This window comes from Colletes gigas, unplaced genomic scaffold, assembly GCF_013123115.1.
Source record: "Colletes gigas isolate AHSC1104 unplaced genomic scaffold, ASM1312311v1 Colletes_gigas_Sc00025, whole genome shotgun sequence".
NCBI lineage: Eukaryota > Metazoa > Arthropoda > Insecta > Hymenoptera > Colletidae > Colletes > Colletes gigas.
This window is the reverse complement of record NW_025106654.1, coordinates 2,529,725-2,546,834: the sequence shown is the minus strand read 5'-3', so window position 1 is coordinate 2,546,834 and position 17,110 is coordinate 2,529,725. Positions and strand designations below refer to the sequence as shown.

The 17,110-nt window shown below is 38.1% G+C and overlaps 2 protein-coding genes across 4 annotated transcripts in view; one reads left to right on the top strand and one right to left on the bottom strand.

Moving 5' to 3' along the window:
* The window catches only part of LOC122401523, a 41,259-nt gene that overhangs the window by 3,998 nt on the left and 20,151 nt on the right, over nucleotides 1–17,110 (bottom strand). For 2 of the 3 annotated variants that reach the window (XM_043403710.1, XM_043403711.1), the window contains exons 18-26: nucleotides 14,715–14,824; nucleotides 13,872–14,062; nucleotides 13,355–13,804; nucleotides 13,015–13,278; nucleotides 12,839–12,940; nucleotides 12,598–12,752; nucleotides 12,227–12,422; nucleotides 11,905–12,053; nucleotides 85–243 (exon numbers count right to left, since the gene is read on the bottom strand). In XM_043403710.1, coding sequence (XP_043259645.1) covers nucleotides 85–243; nucleotides 11,905–12,053; nucleotides 12,227–12,422; nucleotides 12,598–12,752; nucleotides 12,839–12,940; nucleotides 13,015–13,278; nucleotides 13,355–13,804; nucleotides 13,872–14,062; nucleotides 14,715–14,824 — 1,776 coding nt within the window. The remainder of the gene's footprint in view (nucleotides 1–84; nucleotides 244–11,904; nucleotides 12,054–12,226; nucleotides 12,423–12,597; nucleotides 12,753–12,838; nucleotides 12,941–13,014; nucleotides 13,279–13,354; nucleotides 13,805–13,871; nucleotides 14,063–14,714; nucleotides 14,825–17,110) is intronic. The other variant, XM_043403712.1, reaches the window with a different exon arrangement.
* Nucleotides 104–2,787, top strand: LOC122401525 (piggyBac transposable element-derived protein 4-like). The gene is made up of 2 exons (XM_043403714.1): nucleotides 104–2,368; nucleotides 2,435–2,787. Exons 1-2 carry the CDS (start codon nucleotides 931–933, stop codon nucleotides 2,671–2,673), a joined length of 1,677 nt encoding a protein of 558 aa, XP_043259649.1. The 5' UTR covers nucleotides 104–930; the 3' UTR covers nucleotides 2,674–2,787.

Below are 17,110 nucleotides of genomic sequence, written 5' to 3'. Positions count from 1 at the left end.
TTTAACTTGCACTCTATCTACATATATCTTGCATTTACAGGGTGATTCTAATAACTGGACTTTAAAGAAATCTCATGCATTTACCTGGCGTCCAGATTCCCATCGATCAACAATCTTGCACCCGTGTTGAGTAACTTATCTTTCACATCTTTTGGCAACATCATGGTGTGTTCTGGTCCAATTCGATCGACTATAGAGGCCAAAAGTCTGGCTGTCGTTGCCCTCACGATAGCGTTTTGATGACTAAATAAAGAAAAAGAATGAATTTATAACATGATCTTCCGATTCGAAGATCTTGTACCGAAACCGATATACTACCGAGTATCGAAATAAGTACCGGAATTATTCAATACATCGATATTTGACCAGAACTTTTATACAAAGGTCTGAAACAATTATTTTCGGGACTTATACAAGCCCTGGTTAAGGGAATCGTGAATTTTGTCATTAAATTTTGTCGCATGTCATAAGTCAATGCTGTCCAACATAAATTCCTGAAATTCTCCCTCTCTGTATCTGTTACTACAGTTCAGTTCTGTAATACGACGTGTACATATAGTGGGAGAAAGTCGTGTAAGCGGCGTAAGATATTCCACAGATAGCACTGCTTAATACTTTCATGGCCGCTGTCACGCATGCGTGATTTCATTCTGCCCAGCGGTTATCGGCCGGTGTCACGTATTCGTCACTTCGCTTACGCGGCTTTCTACTATATCGCTATTCACCGTAATTATCTCACGTTTGTTTAAGTTGAACTTTATTTCATAGATACATTCGTGCTTTTGTATATATTTCTTTTCAACAATCCTTAATAGCCTTCAATGCCCCACTTCAATCAGTCTAAAACTGTATTTTTTCTCGTTCATATTGCGTCGCTAACTTTTGTATTGTATACTAAGAGTTTAGAAAAATTTCAAAGTATCTTGAAAAATGTCGAGGGATACAGAAGAAATATATGCTGACCCCTTGTCGGATATTGATAGCGATACAGATAAAGTATCAATGTATAGTGATGAAGATTCCGATAGTGACAGTGACATAATGAGACGTGTTAGATCACAAGCACTACCATCATGGAATGACTCTGATGAAGATGAAAATAATCCAGATGATGAAAGTAAATGGTTGGAAATTGACATTAAACCAGAGTTTCACAATTTTATTGGACAATCTGGTGTACAGATACCTACAGAAGATTTAAATGATGTAAAAGCAGTTACAAAACTTGTTATTGGGGATGATTTAATGAATTTATTTGTTACAGAATCAAATAGATATCGTTATCAGAATAGCAGTAACAGTAGTACAGGTAAAAATAAAGAATGGACTGATATAAGCATTACAGAAATGAAGCAATTTCTAGGACTCATTATAGTAATGGGATTTGTGAAGAAATCTGAGAAAGATGAATATTGGTCCACAGACCCATTACTCTGTACACCAATCTTTGGAAACACAATGAGCAGAAACAGATTTCGCCAGATATGGAGATATTGGCACTTTAGTAACAATGATAATTGCCAAAATAGACTGGACAAAATTAGACCTGTTCTTACATATGTGACAGAGAAATTTCAAACAGTATATAAACCACAAAAAGAATTGTTTCTTGACGAAAATGTAATACCTTGGGGAGGAAGGCTCTCATCTCGTAAATATAATCCTGCAAAACTGATCAAATATGGCATACTAGTGCGAATGGTTTGTGAAGCAGTCTCTGGTTATATTTGTAAATTAGAAATATATTGCGCACAAGGAAAAACATTGCAAACTACAATTTTTTCCACATTACACCCGTTCTTAAATTTATGTCACCATATATATATGGACACTTACTATAATAGTACAAAAATTACAGAAAAATTGCTGGAATATGAAACAGGCGTTTGTGGAACTATAAGAAAAAACAGAGGTGTGCCAAATTGTTTGAAAAATGTAAATTTAAAAGAAAATACAACAGCGTACCGCAGGAAAAACAATACCCTTATTCAAGCATGGAAAACAAAAAAGAAGCTTGTATACATGATTTCTACAATACATTCTGCTGATATGGTTGAGATTATAAATCATAAAACACATGAAAAAATGTCTAAACCTATATGTGTGGCAGAGTATGATAAATATATGAAAAGTGTGGATCGTGCAGATCAATACCTTTCATATTATCCTATTCTTCGTAAAACAAAAAAATGGACAAAAAAAACCACATTGTATTTATTAAATTGTGCACTTTTTAATGCGTATATAATTTATACAAAACTATCAGGAAGCAATATGAGATATAAAAAATTTTTATTTGCTGTTGCCCGTGTATGGCTTGATTCTACACAAGAAACAACTGATGTTTATCCCAATGATCCAGAACCAAGTATGTTAAATGTCTCTATAATATTTGTACAAGACACACTGATTACTAATTACAATTTTTAAACAGGTACTTCTACTAAAAGAGCACCCAAATATGAACCAACTGGTAGGCTATGTTCAGATATGAAAAAACATAGAATTGTAAAAATTATGGGCCAAGGGAAAATAAAAAATCCCAGACGGCCCTGTAGAGTATGCACTGCAGCAAAAAAAAGAAGTTCTACAGCTTTCATGTGTTCATCTTGCGGAGTTCCTCTGCATGTAGGAAAATGTTTCCAGAATTATCACACACTATCAAAATACTAAGCTAATCAGCTAGCAATACTTATTTTCGTTACAAATTATGCAGGCGAAACTCGTCATTAGATAGAAAAAGTCCGTAGAGAAAAAGGTTATGGAACATTATTATACGGTTTATATTAAACACCTCTACTTCATACGGTGCTAGTTGTAATAGTTTCTAATTAAGGTGATTACGATGGTTTTTTTTTATATAGGACGATATGAAATAAATTAAAAAAGAAAGGATTAATATCATATTTACGACTTGACGATATGAAACCTAACCACACTACCAAATCCACTGTCATGAGGTTAATGGCTTACTTGAATGGCGGCCGGTTCAAAACGATTTTCCACTTTCTCAAAGTCCAATTCTAATTTTTCTTTTTTCTATAGTAGTTTCTTTATTCCTAGCATTCATTATGATAAAAACCTATAATTATTTAACTCTTCAGGTACGACATAACTTTCAATTTTATGTGATATGATAAAATTTGTCTTTAGGAGATAAAATTTGATTCGTAAACATAGAAATATATAGGGTTAAGGGGGTAGGCACGGCACGTGACCTCGCCGATTCGGCAGGTCGGTATTACAGCAGATATTCTATGCACAGAAATGGTAATACCATCAGATACGCTGCCGCCTAAAGAAATCAGAGGCAGCTGCTTGCTATTGCCATATACCATTCCGAACAGTGTGACCAATCGACAATAGTAACGGCGAACTTCCTTAGCGTCTAACAGAGTGGTGGGGATAGCAGGTATACATATCCTACTAACCCAGCCCTCGATTCTACGGCTGTATTTCGTTCATTTTTTCCTCGACTTTCGACGTTTATATTAATAAATGTGAACAGAATCTCGTTCGATTTTGACCAGAGCGCACTGCATTGGACCTTCCTCTTTCGAATGAGACCTCATCCGACCCAAAAGCTGCTCATATAAGGGCAAAATCTCTTATTTCGACATAATTGAGTACATCGAAATCGACAGTAATGACGGCGAACTTCCTTAGCGTCTAACGTAGTGAAATAAAGAACGCTAGTGTGAGCCTTTCCTTCTTGCTCTTGTAAAAGAGAAACAACTGAAATACGACCTCGCGATAAGCGGCATACGATTCCAAGCCTCGACTGCCCCAGCATTTTTACTTTCCGACCTATGTAAGGTACAATAAGGAAATTTATGAAGTATCATAATGTAAAAAAAATGTCGAAATTTTTTTTTAGCGGAAATACACGTTTTAGGACCCCCTGATCATATTGTGACTATTAAAAAAAAAGACTTTTTTTTTTGTTCCTATTACATATAAACGGCTGAATGAATTTCAATGAAACTTTACATTTCAGTTTTATGTTCTCGTTTCAAGGTCTGATTAGATTTTGAGCGTGATCAGCCCCCGGATAATGATGATTATACGACTTTTAGTTTTATAATTATTTCGATACATATACATTATTTGTAACAAATTTTGGCAATTATTTAGAAAAGGGGGAGGTCTCACCGATTTTGATGATTTTTGAATATGTTGTAAAAATCAACATTTTGAACAACTTTTTCCTATACATATAACCACCGCTGGCCTTATTTTTCGAGATTTTTCTTCAAAAAGATTGCTGCTACTGCAATGAATTTTGTCTATATGTACATGTCCGTGACTCTGTATGCGTCAGTCCACGACTTTTTTCCTCGACTTTCGACGTTTATATTAATAAATGTGAACAGAATCTCGTTCGATTTTGACCAGAGCGCACTGCATTGGACCTTCCTCTTTCGAATGAGACCTCATTCGACCCAAAAGCTGCTCATATAAGGGCAAAATCTCTTATTTCGAAACCCCCTATTTCGGGCCAAATTGTGTCGGTATACCGCGCGCTGCATTGCTCGTGCCTACCTCCTTCGGTGTCTTTCAATCATCGATTCATTTTTGCTCATTTATTATTAACAATAAATCCAATATAGAGTCTCCCACGAAGCGGGATCTATGCAGGTGATTCAGTATTGGAATCGTACAACTCTTTTAGTAGCCTAACCCATACCTCGATTCTGCGGCTGTATTTCGATCATTTTTTCCTCGACTTTCGACGTTTATATTAATAAATGTGAACAGAATCTCGTTCGATTTTGACCAGAGCGCACTGCATTGGACCTTCCTCTTTCGAATGAGACCTCATCCGACCGAAAAGCTGCTCATATAAGGACAAAATTTCTTGTTTCGAGAACCCATATTTCGGGCCGAATTGTGTCGGTATACCGCGCGCTGCATTGCTCGTGCCTACCTCCTTCGGTGTCTTTCAATCATCGATTCATTTTTGCTCATTTATTATTAACAATAAATCCAATATAGAGTCTCCCACGAAGCGGGATCTATGCAGGTGATTCAGTATTGGAATCGTACAACTCTTTTAGTAGCCTAACCCATACCTCGATTCTGCGGCTGTATTTCGATCATTTTTTCCTCGACTTTCGACGTTTATATTAATAAATGTGAACAGAATCTCGTTCGATTTTGACCAGAGCGCACTGCATTGGACCTTCCTCTTTCGAATGAGACCTCATTCGACCGAAAAGCTGCTCATATAAGGACAAAATTTCTTGTTTCGAGAACCCATATTTCGGGCCGAATTGTGTCGGTATACCGCACGCTGCATTGCTCGTGCCTACCTCCTTCGGTGTCTTTCAATCGTCGATTCATTTTTGCTCATTTATTATTTACAGTAAATCCAACACATACTCTCCCACGAAGCGTGTATATAAATGAAGAAGACTTTCGCGGCAATATTTTATTTTAATCAACATGCAACCCCACTCTAAAATCTTCCACAATAATGTTTCCAAAAAAACTTGATTACTATGCATTCATTTGAAAATTTTACTGTACAAAATAAAGTAACATTTATTTTCGTGAATAATGTAGGGTATGAAATTGTAGACAATAATGTAGCGAAAGGCTGCAATACTTACTTTGAATATTCGCTCAAGTAGAGAGGTAACGCGCGCGCGCTCTAGCCGGATTGGAAACATTTGAAAACCTGGAAAGTATTGTCAGACTCCAAACTCGCAAAACTATTGGCCGATTCAAAACTTGATCGATTCCGAGATCCATATGGAATCGATAACTTTCTGTAGTAATTTGTGCTTGACGATTATTAAATATTAAATGTGGGTAATTATTTAGATTACGGACGGTAACACCGATTTCGGTGATTTTTGAATATGTTATAGAAATCAACATTTTGAACAACTTTTTCCTATACATATAACCGCCGCTCAGCCTTAGTTTCAGAGATTTCTCTTCAAAAAGATCGCTGCTACTACATACAATGAATTCTATCTATACGTAAGTACATGCTGTGGCAGCGTGTGTGTAAGCGTTCAATCGCCGATTGTTCATTGTTTCTATAGATGCATCGAGGCGGCTGACAATGGGTGTGCCTAACGGCAGCCGGCATAAAAACATCTAACCCTTATAAACCTAATTATTCTACCTAGTAACTAATATAATGGATTAGGTCTGGGTTAGATTTTCTTATACCGGCCGCCGTAAGGCGGTCGGCCACGTATTCATTTTCTATTTCAATTTTCTCTATTGATATTATCAGAAGTGGGAAACATTTCATTATTCGATCATTAAAATCATATTGTCGATGGAAGAAGAATTCAGCTAAATAGCCTACATAATGTATTTGGCGAGTTCCATACTTCGGAATATTCGAACCATTGACAGCAATACAGAACTAGATTTAGCTTCACACATTGTGCATTATTTCTTGTCACAAACAAGAGAAAAAATCGGCGATCGTGGACTGACGCATACAGAGTCACGGACATGTACATATAGACAAAATTCATTGCAGTAGCAGCAATCTTTTTGAAGAAAAATCTCGAAAAATAAGGCCAAGCGGTGGTTATATGTATAGGAAAAAGTTGTTCAAAATGTTGATTTTTACAACATATTCAAAAATCATCAAAATCGGTGAGACCTCCCCCTTGTCTAAATAATGCCCAAAATTTGTTACAAATAATGTATATGTATCGAAATAATTATAAAACTAAAAGTCGTATAATCATCATTATCCGGGGGCTGATCACGCTCAAAATCTAATCAGACCTTGAAACGAGAACATAAAACTGAAATGTAAAGTTTCATTGAAATTCATTCAGCCGTTTATATGTAATAGGAACAAAAAAAAAGTCTTTTTTTTTAATAGTCACAATATGATCAGGGGGTCCTAAAACGTGTATTTCCGCTAAAAAAAATTTCGACATTTTTTTTACATTATGATACTTCATAAATTTCCTTATACCTTACATAGGTCGGAAAGTAAAAATGCTGGGGCAGTCGAGGCTTGGAATCGTATGCCGCTTATCGCGAGGTCGTATTTCAGTTGTTTCTCTTTTACAAGAGCAAGAAGGAAAGGCTCACACTAGCGTTCTTTATTTCACTACGTTAGACGCTAAGGAAGTTCGCCGTCATTACTGTCGATTTCGATGTACTCAATTATGTCGAAATAAGAGATTTTGCCCTTATATGAGCAGCTTTTGGGTCGGATGAGGTCTCATTCGAAAGAGGAAGGTCCAATGCAGTGCGCTCTGGTCAAAATCGAACGAGATTCTGTTCACATTTATTAATATAAACGTCGAAAGTCGAGGAAAAAATGAACGAAATACAGCCGCAGAATCGAGGTATGGGTTAGGGTACTAAAAGAGTTGTACGATTCCAATACTGAATCACCTGCATAGATCCCGCTTCGTGGGAGACTCTATGTTGGATTTATTGTTAATAATAAATGAGCAAAAATGAATCGACGATTGAAAGACACCGAAGGAGGTAGGCACGAGCAATGCAGCGCGCGGTATACCGACACAATTCGGCCCGAAATATGGGTTTTCGAAACAAGAAATTTTGTCCTTATATGAGCAGCTTTTCGGTCGGATGAGGTCTCATTCGAAAGAGGAAGGTCCAATGCAGTGCGCTCTGGTCAGAATCGAACGAGATTGTGTTCATATTTATTAATATCAACGTCGAAAGTCGAGAAAAAAATGAATGAAATACAGCCACAGAATCGAGGTCTTTTTAGGTTACTAAAAGAGTTGTACGATTCCAATACTGACCAGAGCGCGCTGCATTGGACCTTCCTCTTTCGAATGAGACGTCATCCGACACAAAAGCTGCTCATATAAGGACAAAATCTCTTATTTCGGAATTGCATTCCCACAAGCGAGTTCCGCCATTACATGGGTAATAGCAGAGCAAGTCACGTGACAAATTTAGTTCAGGCAGTCGCTACGAGATGGCGCCTAATCAAGAGGGCTGTGAAGGTGAAACCATACCAAAGTGAAGCGTTAGCTTCGATACATAGGCCCGTCGCCCCCCCCCCGAGAAAGCCAGATGCTGACAACCTAACCCATACTTCGATTCTGCGGCTGTATTTCGTTCATTTTTTCCTCGACTTTCGACGTTTATATTAATAAATGTGAACAGAATCACGTTCGATTTTGACCAGAGCGCACTGCATTGGACCTTCCTCTTTCGAATGAGACCTCATCCGACCCAAAAGCTGCTCATATAAGGGCAAAATCTCTTATTTCGACATAATTGAGTACATCGAAATCGACAGTAATGACGGCGAACTTCCTTAGCGTCTAACGTAGTGAAATAAAGAACGCTAGTGTGAGCCTTTCCTTCTTGCTCTTGTAAAAGAGAAACAACTGAAACACGACCTCGCGATAAGCGGCATACGATTCCAAGCCTCGACTGCCCCAGCATTTTTACTTTCCGACCTATGTAAGGTATAAGGAAATTTATGAAGTATCATAATGTAAAAAAAATGTCGAAATTTTTTTTTAGCGGAAATACACGTTTTAGGACCCCCTGATCATATTGTGACTATTAAAAAAAAAGACTTTTTTTTTGTTCCTATTACATATAAACGGCTGAATGAATTTCAATGAAACTTTACATTTCAGTTTTATGTTCTCGTTTCAAGGTCTGATTAGATTTTGAGCGTGATCAGCCCCCGGATAATGATGATTATACGACTTTTAGTTTTATAATTATTTCGATACATATACATTATTTGTAACAAATTTTGGGATTATTTAGACAAGGGGGAGGTCTCACCGATTTTGATGATTTTTGAATATGTTGTAAAAATCAACATTTTGAACAACTTTTTCCTATACATATAACCACCGCTTGGCCTTATTTTTCGAGATTTTTCTTCAAAAAGATTGCTGCTACTGCAATGAATTTTGTCTATATGTACATGTCCGTGACTCTGTATGCGTCAGTCCACGATCGCCGATTTTTTCTCTTGTTTGTGACAAGAAATAATGCACAATGTGTGAAGCTAAATCTAGTTCTGTATTGCTGTCAATGGTTCGAATATTCCGAAGTATGGAACTCGCCAAATACATTATGTAGGCTATTTAGCTGAATTCTTCTTCCATCGACAATATGATTTTAATGATCGAATAATGAAATGTTTCCCACTTCTGATAATATCAATAGAGAAAATTGAAATAGAAAATGAATACGTGGCCGACCGCCTTACGGCGGCCGGTATAAGAAAATCTAACCCAGACCTAATCCATTATATTAGTTACTAGGTAGAATAATTAGGTTTATAAGGGTTAGATGTTTTTATGCCGGCTGCCGTTAGGCACACCCATTGTCGGCCGCCTCGATGCATCTATAGAAACAATGAACAATCGGCGATTGAACGCTTACACACACGCTGCCACAGCATGTACTTACGTATAGATAGAATTCATTGTATGTAGTAGCAGCGATCTTTTTGAAGAGAAATCTCTGAAACTAAGGCTGAGCGGCGGTTATATGTATAGGAAAAAGTTGTTCAAAATGTTGATTTCTATAACATATTCAAAAATCACCGAAATCGGTGTTACCGTCCGTAATCTAAATAATTACCCACATTTAATATTTAATAATCGTCAAGCACAAATTACTACAGAAAGTTATCGATTCCATATGGATCTCGGAATCGATCAAGTTTTGAATCGGCCAATAGTTTTGCGAGTTTGGAGTCTGACAATACTTTCCAGGTTTTCAAATGTTTCCAATCCGGCTAGAGCGCGCACGCGTTACCTCTCTACTTGAGCGAATATTCAAAGTATGTATTGCAGCCTTTCGCTACATTATTGTCTACAATTTCATACCCTACATTATTCACGAAAATAAATGTTACTTTATTTTGTACAGTAAAATTTTCAAATGAATGCATAGTAATCAAGTTTTTTTGGAAACATTATTGTGGAAGATTTTAGAGTGGGGTTGCATGTTGATTAAAATAAAATATTGCCGCGAAAGTCTTCTTCATTTATATACACGCTTCGTGGGAGAGTATGTGTTGGATTTACTGTAAATAATAAATGAGCAAAAATGAATCGACGATTGAAAGACACCGAAGGAGGTAGGCACGAGCAATGCAGCGTGCGGTATACCGACACAATTCGGCCCGAAATATGGGTTCTCGAAACAAGAAATTTTGTCCTTATATGAGCAGCTTTTCGGTCGAATGAGGTCTCATTCGAAAGAGGAAGGTCCAATGCAGTGCGCTCTGGTCAAAATCGAACGAGATTGTGTTCACATTTATTAATATAAACGTCGAAAGTCGAGGAAAAAATGATCGAAATACAGCCGCAGAATCGAGGTATGGGTTAGGCTACTAAAAGAGTTGTACGATTCCAATACTGAATCACCTGCATAGATCCCGCTTCGTGGGAGACTCTATATTGGATTTATTGTTAATAATAAATGAGCAAAAATGAATCGATGATTGAAAGACACCGAAGGAGGTAGGCACGAGCAATGCAGCGCGCGGTATACCGACACAATTTGGCCCGAAATAGGGGGTTTCGAAATAAGAAATTTTGCCCTTATATGAGCAGCTTTTGGGTCGAATGAGGTCTCATTCGAAAGAGGAAGGTCCAATGCAGTGCGCTCTGGTCAAAATCGAACGAGATTCTGTTCACATTTATTAATATAAACGTCGAAAGTCGAGGAAAAAAGTCGTGGACTGACGCATACAGAGTCACGGACATGTACATATAGACAAAATTCATTGCAGTAGCAGCAATCTTTTTGAAGAAAAATCTCGAAAAATAAGGCCAAGCGGTGGTTATATGTATAGGAAAAAGTTGTTCAAAATGTTGATTTTTACAACATATTCAAAAATCATCAAAATCGGTGAGACCTCCCCCTTTTCTAAATAATTGCCAAAATTTGTTACAAATAATGTATATGTATCGAAATAATTATAAAACTAAAAGTCGTATAATCATCATTATCCGGGGGCTGATCACGCTCAAAATCTAATCAGACCTTGAAACGAGAACATAAAACTGAAATGTAAAGTTTCATTGAAATTCATTCAGCCGTTTATATGTAATAGGAACAAAAAAAAAGTCTTTTTTTTTAATAGTCACAATATGATCAGGGGGTCCTAAAACGTGTATTTCCGCTAAAAAAAAATTTCGACATTTTTTTTACATTATGATACTTCATTTTCCTTATTACCTTACATAGGTCGGAAAGTAAAAATGCTGGGGCAGTCGAGGCTTGGAATCGTATGCCGCTTATCGCGAGGTCGTATTTCAGTTGTTTCTCTTTTACAAGAGCAAGAAGGAAAGGCTCACACTAGCGTTCTTTATTTCACTACGTTAGACGCTAAGGAAGTTCGCCGTCATTACTGTCGATTTCGATGTACTCAATTATGTCGAAATAAGAGATTTTGCCCTTATATGAGCAGCTTTTGGGTCGGATGAGGTCTCATTCGAAAGAGGAAGGTCCAATGCAGTGCGCTCTGGTCAAAATCGAACGAGATTCTGTTCACATTTATTAATATAAACGTCGAAAGTCGAGGAAAAAATGAACGAAATACAGCCGTAGAATCGAGGGCTGGGTTAGTAGTATATGTATACCTGCTATCCCCACCACTCTGTTAGACGCTAAGGAAGTTCGCCGTTACTATTGTCGATTGGTCACACTGTTCGGAATGGTATATGGCAATAGCAAGCAGCTGCCTCTGATTTCTTTAGGCGGCAGCGTATCTGATGGTATTACCATTTCTGTGCAGAGAATATCTGCTGTAATACCGACCTGCCGAATCGGCGAGGTCACGTGCCGTGCCTACCCCCTTAAGTGCCAACAATTAACAAAGGATTGTGGATTAGCACACTGTATGGATATTGTACTTGAAGAGTTAAACTATTCAAATGATAATTAATTTACCTAGCACCTCGCTGGACAATCACACCGATCGTTTTATGAGGCGGAAGATACTCGGTCATGCGATCTAGAGCTGCATTGCTATCTGCTCGAAGAAATCGATTCGTGTCTGCTGTTCTGTGAAGCAGTGGTCCAGCTATGTCATCGAAATCCTGTTGGAAACAAATTCTTGCTAAAATGTAGCGATGGACGATAATAAGAGACGAAAATGACGATTAACAGTGACACGACAAAAGTGAATCAATTCTAACCCATAAAGTTCATTCTCTAATATTTAACAAGTTTGTTACGCGAGTCATAATGTTAATGAGTTATAATGAATTACCTGATCTATGCCGCGGATTTGCGAAGTAAAAATGTCGCTAGCGGCTAAGCAGGCAGCACGCGCGACCTGTGATCGAAGGCTTTTTATTTGCCGGCCTAAAAGTCGATTTATCGTCGCTGTGGTGGAAATGTCTAAGTACTCCGGTTGTTGCTTCGTTATTTGGGATAATGCCTTTAAGCCTTTCATAGTGACTTCCCTAAAACGGTGACCATAATATAAGTCTAAGGTTTGATATGCAGTTGTACCTCTAATTGTTTTAGAGATATAGCTTTTCCCAGTTGCATGGGGCACTATACTTTATTTGTAGACGTCGAGTACAAAAAAGATCAATTTGACACGAAACTGCGCATTTATTTATTTTAGCGATTTACCATTCTTTACTCTCGAGTTGAGCGAAACATTGTTGCACTATGGGCTTCATTTTTTCCGGCTTTACCAAACTTCCTTTGCTTCGGTATTTTCTCATCATGCGAGGTACTTTTGACGGCATTCGTTTGGTCAGATTAATCGGTTCTATAGTTGGAGTCTGAACATGGACATTGCAAATTTTTATATTATGTATGATATGCGGTATACGGTATTTTAGAAGATTTTTCTTATAAGCTCTTATACCTCGATTTTTAAAATTCCCGGTTCTGTGTTCGTTTCACTGGAACTGTCCCGACTTTGTCCATCGTCCAATAACGTATTACTCACGTTAGATTCGTTAATGAACTAGAATCGAATGTTTCAATCAATAGTGAAACACGAGTAGAATATGTATTTAATTTTATTGGAAAATTGCATACTCTGTGGGTATTATCATCATCATCGTCATCATCATTATCGTTTTCGATTAATTCAGCAGCAGTCTCTAGATGATTTTCAACATAATTGGCAGCCTCTGTGGAATGAGGTCTGGATGCAATAATGATCGTTTGTGATTCCATACTTTTCGATTCCCTGCGGGACTGACTCGGCTCCACTGATTCGACGAAGTCATCATCCGCAACGGGAGAAACTGCTCTCTCTTCGCTCGAATCTGCCGACTCTTTGTTTTCTAAGTCGAAACTCTATAAAGGGGTAAACATTTGGTTAATTACAACTTACAGTCCAACAATCATTTAGTTTCGATTTCAGTTAACTAACCAATTTACGCGAACTGCTGCACGAGTTACGCCTCGGTGACTTTAACGCTTCGAAATCGTTGGAACTCCGGCTCGACGATCGACTTGATTTTTTAGGGCTGCCGGATCTCCTCGAAGGCGATGTTTGCACTTCCTGAAAATCCGCGTGCAGATCGTCGGTAGACGCTTGTAAATTCTCACTCGTCAATATCCGTTCGTTCGATAAAACGGACACTATAGATCTTCGTCCCGCGCTCGCTCTCTCTTCCGTTCCTTCGGCGTCGTCGGAAGTACTGAATTCGCTACCGTTTTGATTTTCGCGACACTGCGAGTGTTCCGAATTCCGGGACGATGAGCGACTTTGGTTTCTCGATTTCGTTTCCTCCTCGCTGCTGCAGTCTTTGGAAGTTTCATCTTCGTTCGACGTGATCGTCGGCTCGGTTACAAGCTCGACTTTCTCATCCAACGTGATCTGAAAGCGAGGAAATTATTTCCAATATTAAAGGAAGCTTGCGATCGTGTTTGCCAATAATACTTACAATAAAATCGACTGTGTCCTGTTCAGGGGGACTCGATTGACCAGTAATAATGTCGAAAGCCGAGTCCACGTTAGGCCTTTCGGGACTAGACGATCTGCTTTCGCTGTCGTCTTGAGTATCGTGATTTTCTTGTCCGACGTGTTGCGCGCAATTATTTTCTAACGTATCCGACGACGACAGTTCCTGATCGTCTATCGAAAAGTAAACGAAATAATAAGAAAGTAATTCGTAACGAATAATTATATTCTAGTGGAATATTTTACGAATTTCATGTGACGATATTGTAGCGTTTCAAGCTTATTGTAAATTACATGGAAACCGAGATCTCGATCGAACTGCTTTTAGATAGGCTTGTTCGAGCGTGGTATGAACGTTACAGGCAAAATATTGATTTCGTCCCTGCGTTAGGTCTAATGCTTTGCTCGTCGTCCGAGGTTAAGAACCTCGCGTTCCAGTTAGTGTACTTTCGATCGCACTGGCTACTATCACAGGTCATTTTCTATCACTTTAACGATCAAAATTTTATTGTACGAACGCTCCAACGACTGTCCAATTGACGCCACGTACATCGTAGTCTATAAACAAATAACCGACTCCAGCGAACGCTACGTTCAAATCAATCGAGACTAGACAGCATTGTTCGTCCTTCGCGAAATCACTGTCGAGGTTGAATTTCATGCTTGTGTTGCGTGTAAGAGAATCGAGCAGAGTTAGGGGCTTTTTATTACGACCACCCAATTGATCCGAAAGATTAAACTCTTATTACTTGTACATAATTTAGTTGGGATATTTCAGAGTTTGCATTTAGGATAAAGATTCATAAGAATTTTTAATTTTAAATACCTTCGATTCGCGTCTCTATCGTATCCGGCGTCTGCACTCGGTAGCTCTCATCCGGTAAGAAGTGATGTTTGTTCTTTTCGTTGTACTCTTCTTCGTTCACAGCTTTATCTCTAAAACAAGAAATCGAACGATTCAAAATAATAAGCTTGCGTTTATTAGTCTCATGGGGCTCTCGGATGACTTCTAGAATGATTTCGAACACCGGCAAAGTTCGAATTTTTTGTAGTTTGCTTTTGATTGAAGGAAGCTACATAAACTATTGATGCTCGAGGTCGGTCGCGGCTCCGAAAGTCCTGCAAGGGTTAACGTCGCGTGGAAGTTTCTCTTGGCGCGCTTATAGGACTATCTTTCATGCATCAAATATGACGCTGATGAATGTCGAGGACAAAAGTGTTACAAACTCGCGTAAATACGATCGAGTGACACACGTGTGATTTCTTAAACTTCGAGCCTACGGTTTACGCGTTTAACACTAAATTCACGGAACTCGTAAATATTGTTTGTTAGTAATTTATGTTGAATTTCATTGATGTAACTGTCGACATGGAGGATTTCGATAGAAATATGTAAAAGGTGGTGGGAATGCTGGCGAATCTCTGTCAACCAAAACGTACATCGTATCGTTGCTGTTGTTTAATGTTAGTGGGATCACAGGCGTCGTATGAGCGGTTGTAACGATCGTTGAAATCGAATCTTCGTCCTCCCTCGCGACTCCCACCGATTGCCTACACCTAAACGCGCAAGGACAATAACGAAGAACCGCGTCTGCTATTTTGTATTCCCTTCTTCTGGATTTGGCAGTCTTTTCGTTGAAGTTCTGATCCTTTTCGGGCGAATTGGGGTCTCCGTCTTTGAAGACCGTGACCTTGTCGTTCTCCTTGGCCTCGTCGGGCCAAGTACAATACTTGAAGATCATTCTCGGCGTTGTTCCCTCATCGATCGCGATCGGGAGTCTTTGGTTTCGGGTAGGTGGTACCATTTACACAGTTCGCGAACATTATTCCCACGCAATTAGGTCGTTTCATTCTTCGCGGTTCACCGTTGTCGCGACTTAATCGAATGTTATTGTACAGTTAGCCTCTGACGACGGTTCTTGACACTCTCGTACCATCGCGTGTCACTTTTTTTCGGAAACATTACTCGGTTATTTGCCCCTCTATTACCCTGCGCGATTATAGTGATTAATATTGTTCTTAGACGTACAAATTTATTTGTTACAACGTTTATACAGTCTTTGAATTAACGATAGACGTTCTATCGATTATTACAGGGCAAAATTAATGGTGCAAATAGAGTCAGATAAGATGTGTATTGGAGGCTTCATTTTGGGGAAAAGTGCGTTCGAAAAATCAGTTCAGTCATCAAACAACCGTGAATAGTTTGCGCGATTAATTCATTCAGAAGCATTGTACGATGTTCGGCTACAGGTGTCAGACGTTGTAAAGGCTAATTCTACGTGCGAAAATAAAACAAAAATTAAGATAAAAATTAAACTTGGTATTAAACGGCCGAATAGATTTTAATAAAACTACGATACATCTACTTTTAATCTAACTGTTGGAAATATGTTGCTTGTAATTTTTTTATGCGTTACAGGACTATAATTTAAATAACCTTTCGTAATTTTAGAAACAAAATTTAAATTGCAACGCGGAAACAGAATTTGAATTTATAATTCCAATCGTACGCCTCTGAAACGAGATTCAAATTAACAATTCCATAACCGTTATTCCAAATGGATTTCATTACCATGCAAATTGCAAATAACAAAAAAAAATCGTCCCCTAAAACATTTCTAATTTCGCGAGTCTAAACGTATGCCAATTAAATTTCTACCTCGAACTTCTAGAGGTTGTTGTGCATTTCACGTTTATCTTGCTAAGGTTAACGAATGATCGATTAACAACCTGTTATGAAATGGACTATATCTGACGGGAGGACTGTAATTTAGACAGTCGAAGTTTCTGAACTTCGCGACACGAAATAGATGCATTTTCACGATTCGTAATAGCCGTTGCAATTAGTTGCCATTGCTACGATCACGGTAAAATTTGTTTAAATCGCGTATATTCCTTGCAACGATGCTTCTTCGGAAGAGATGTATGGTATGCTTCCGGCATATGAATTATTCCGATCTCTAAAAATATATACCAAGAAAGTTCTCGATATTTCTAGACAAAGTAGCAATTCCCTTTACTATGCTTCAGTTTTCTTTACAATCTTCTGAACCAACGACGTTCGATTATTCGTTGGAACCCGCTATAGTACATTAAATTACTTCGTAGCATTTCCATTTCCATTAAAAGTGAAAACTTTAAAGCATTCCTAAAACTAAAAGTGAAATAAAATTGATATATATATATATAAAATACAATATTAATTTCTACAACTTTATG

Coding starts and splice junctions, on each gene's coding strand:
- LOC122401525 (XM_043403714.1), top strand. CDS start 931: ATGTCGAGGGATACAGAAGAAATATATGCTGACCCCTTGTCGGATATT. Junction 2,369..2,434: donor TCCCAATGATCCAGAACCAA/GTATGTTAAATG, acceptor ATTTTTAAACAG/GTACTTCTACTAAAAGAGCA.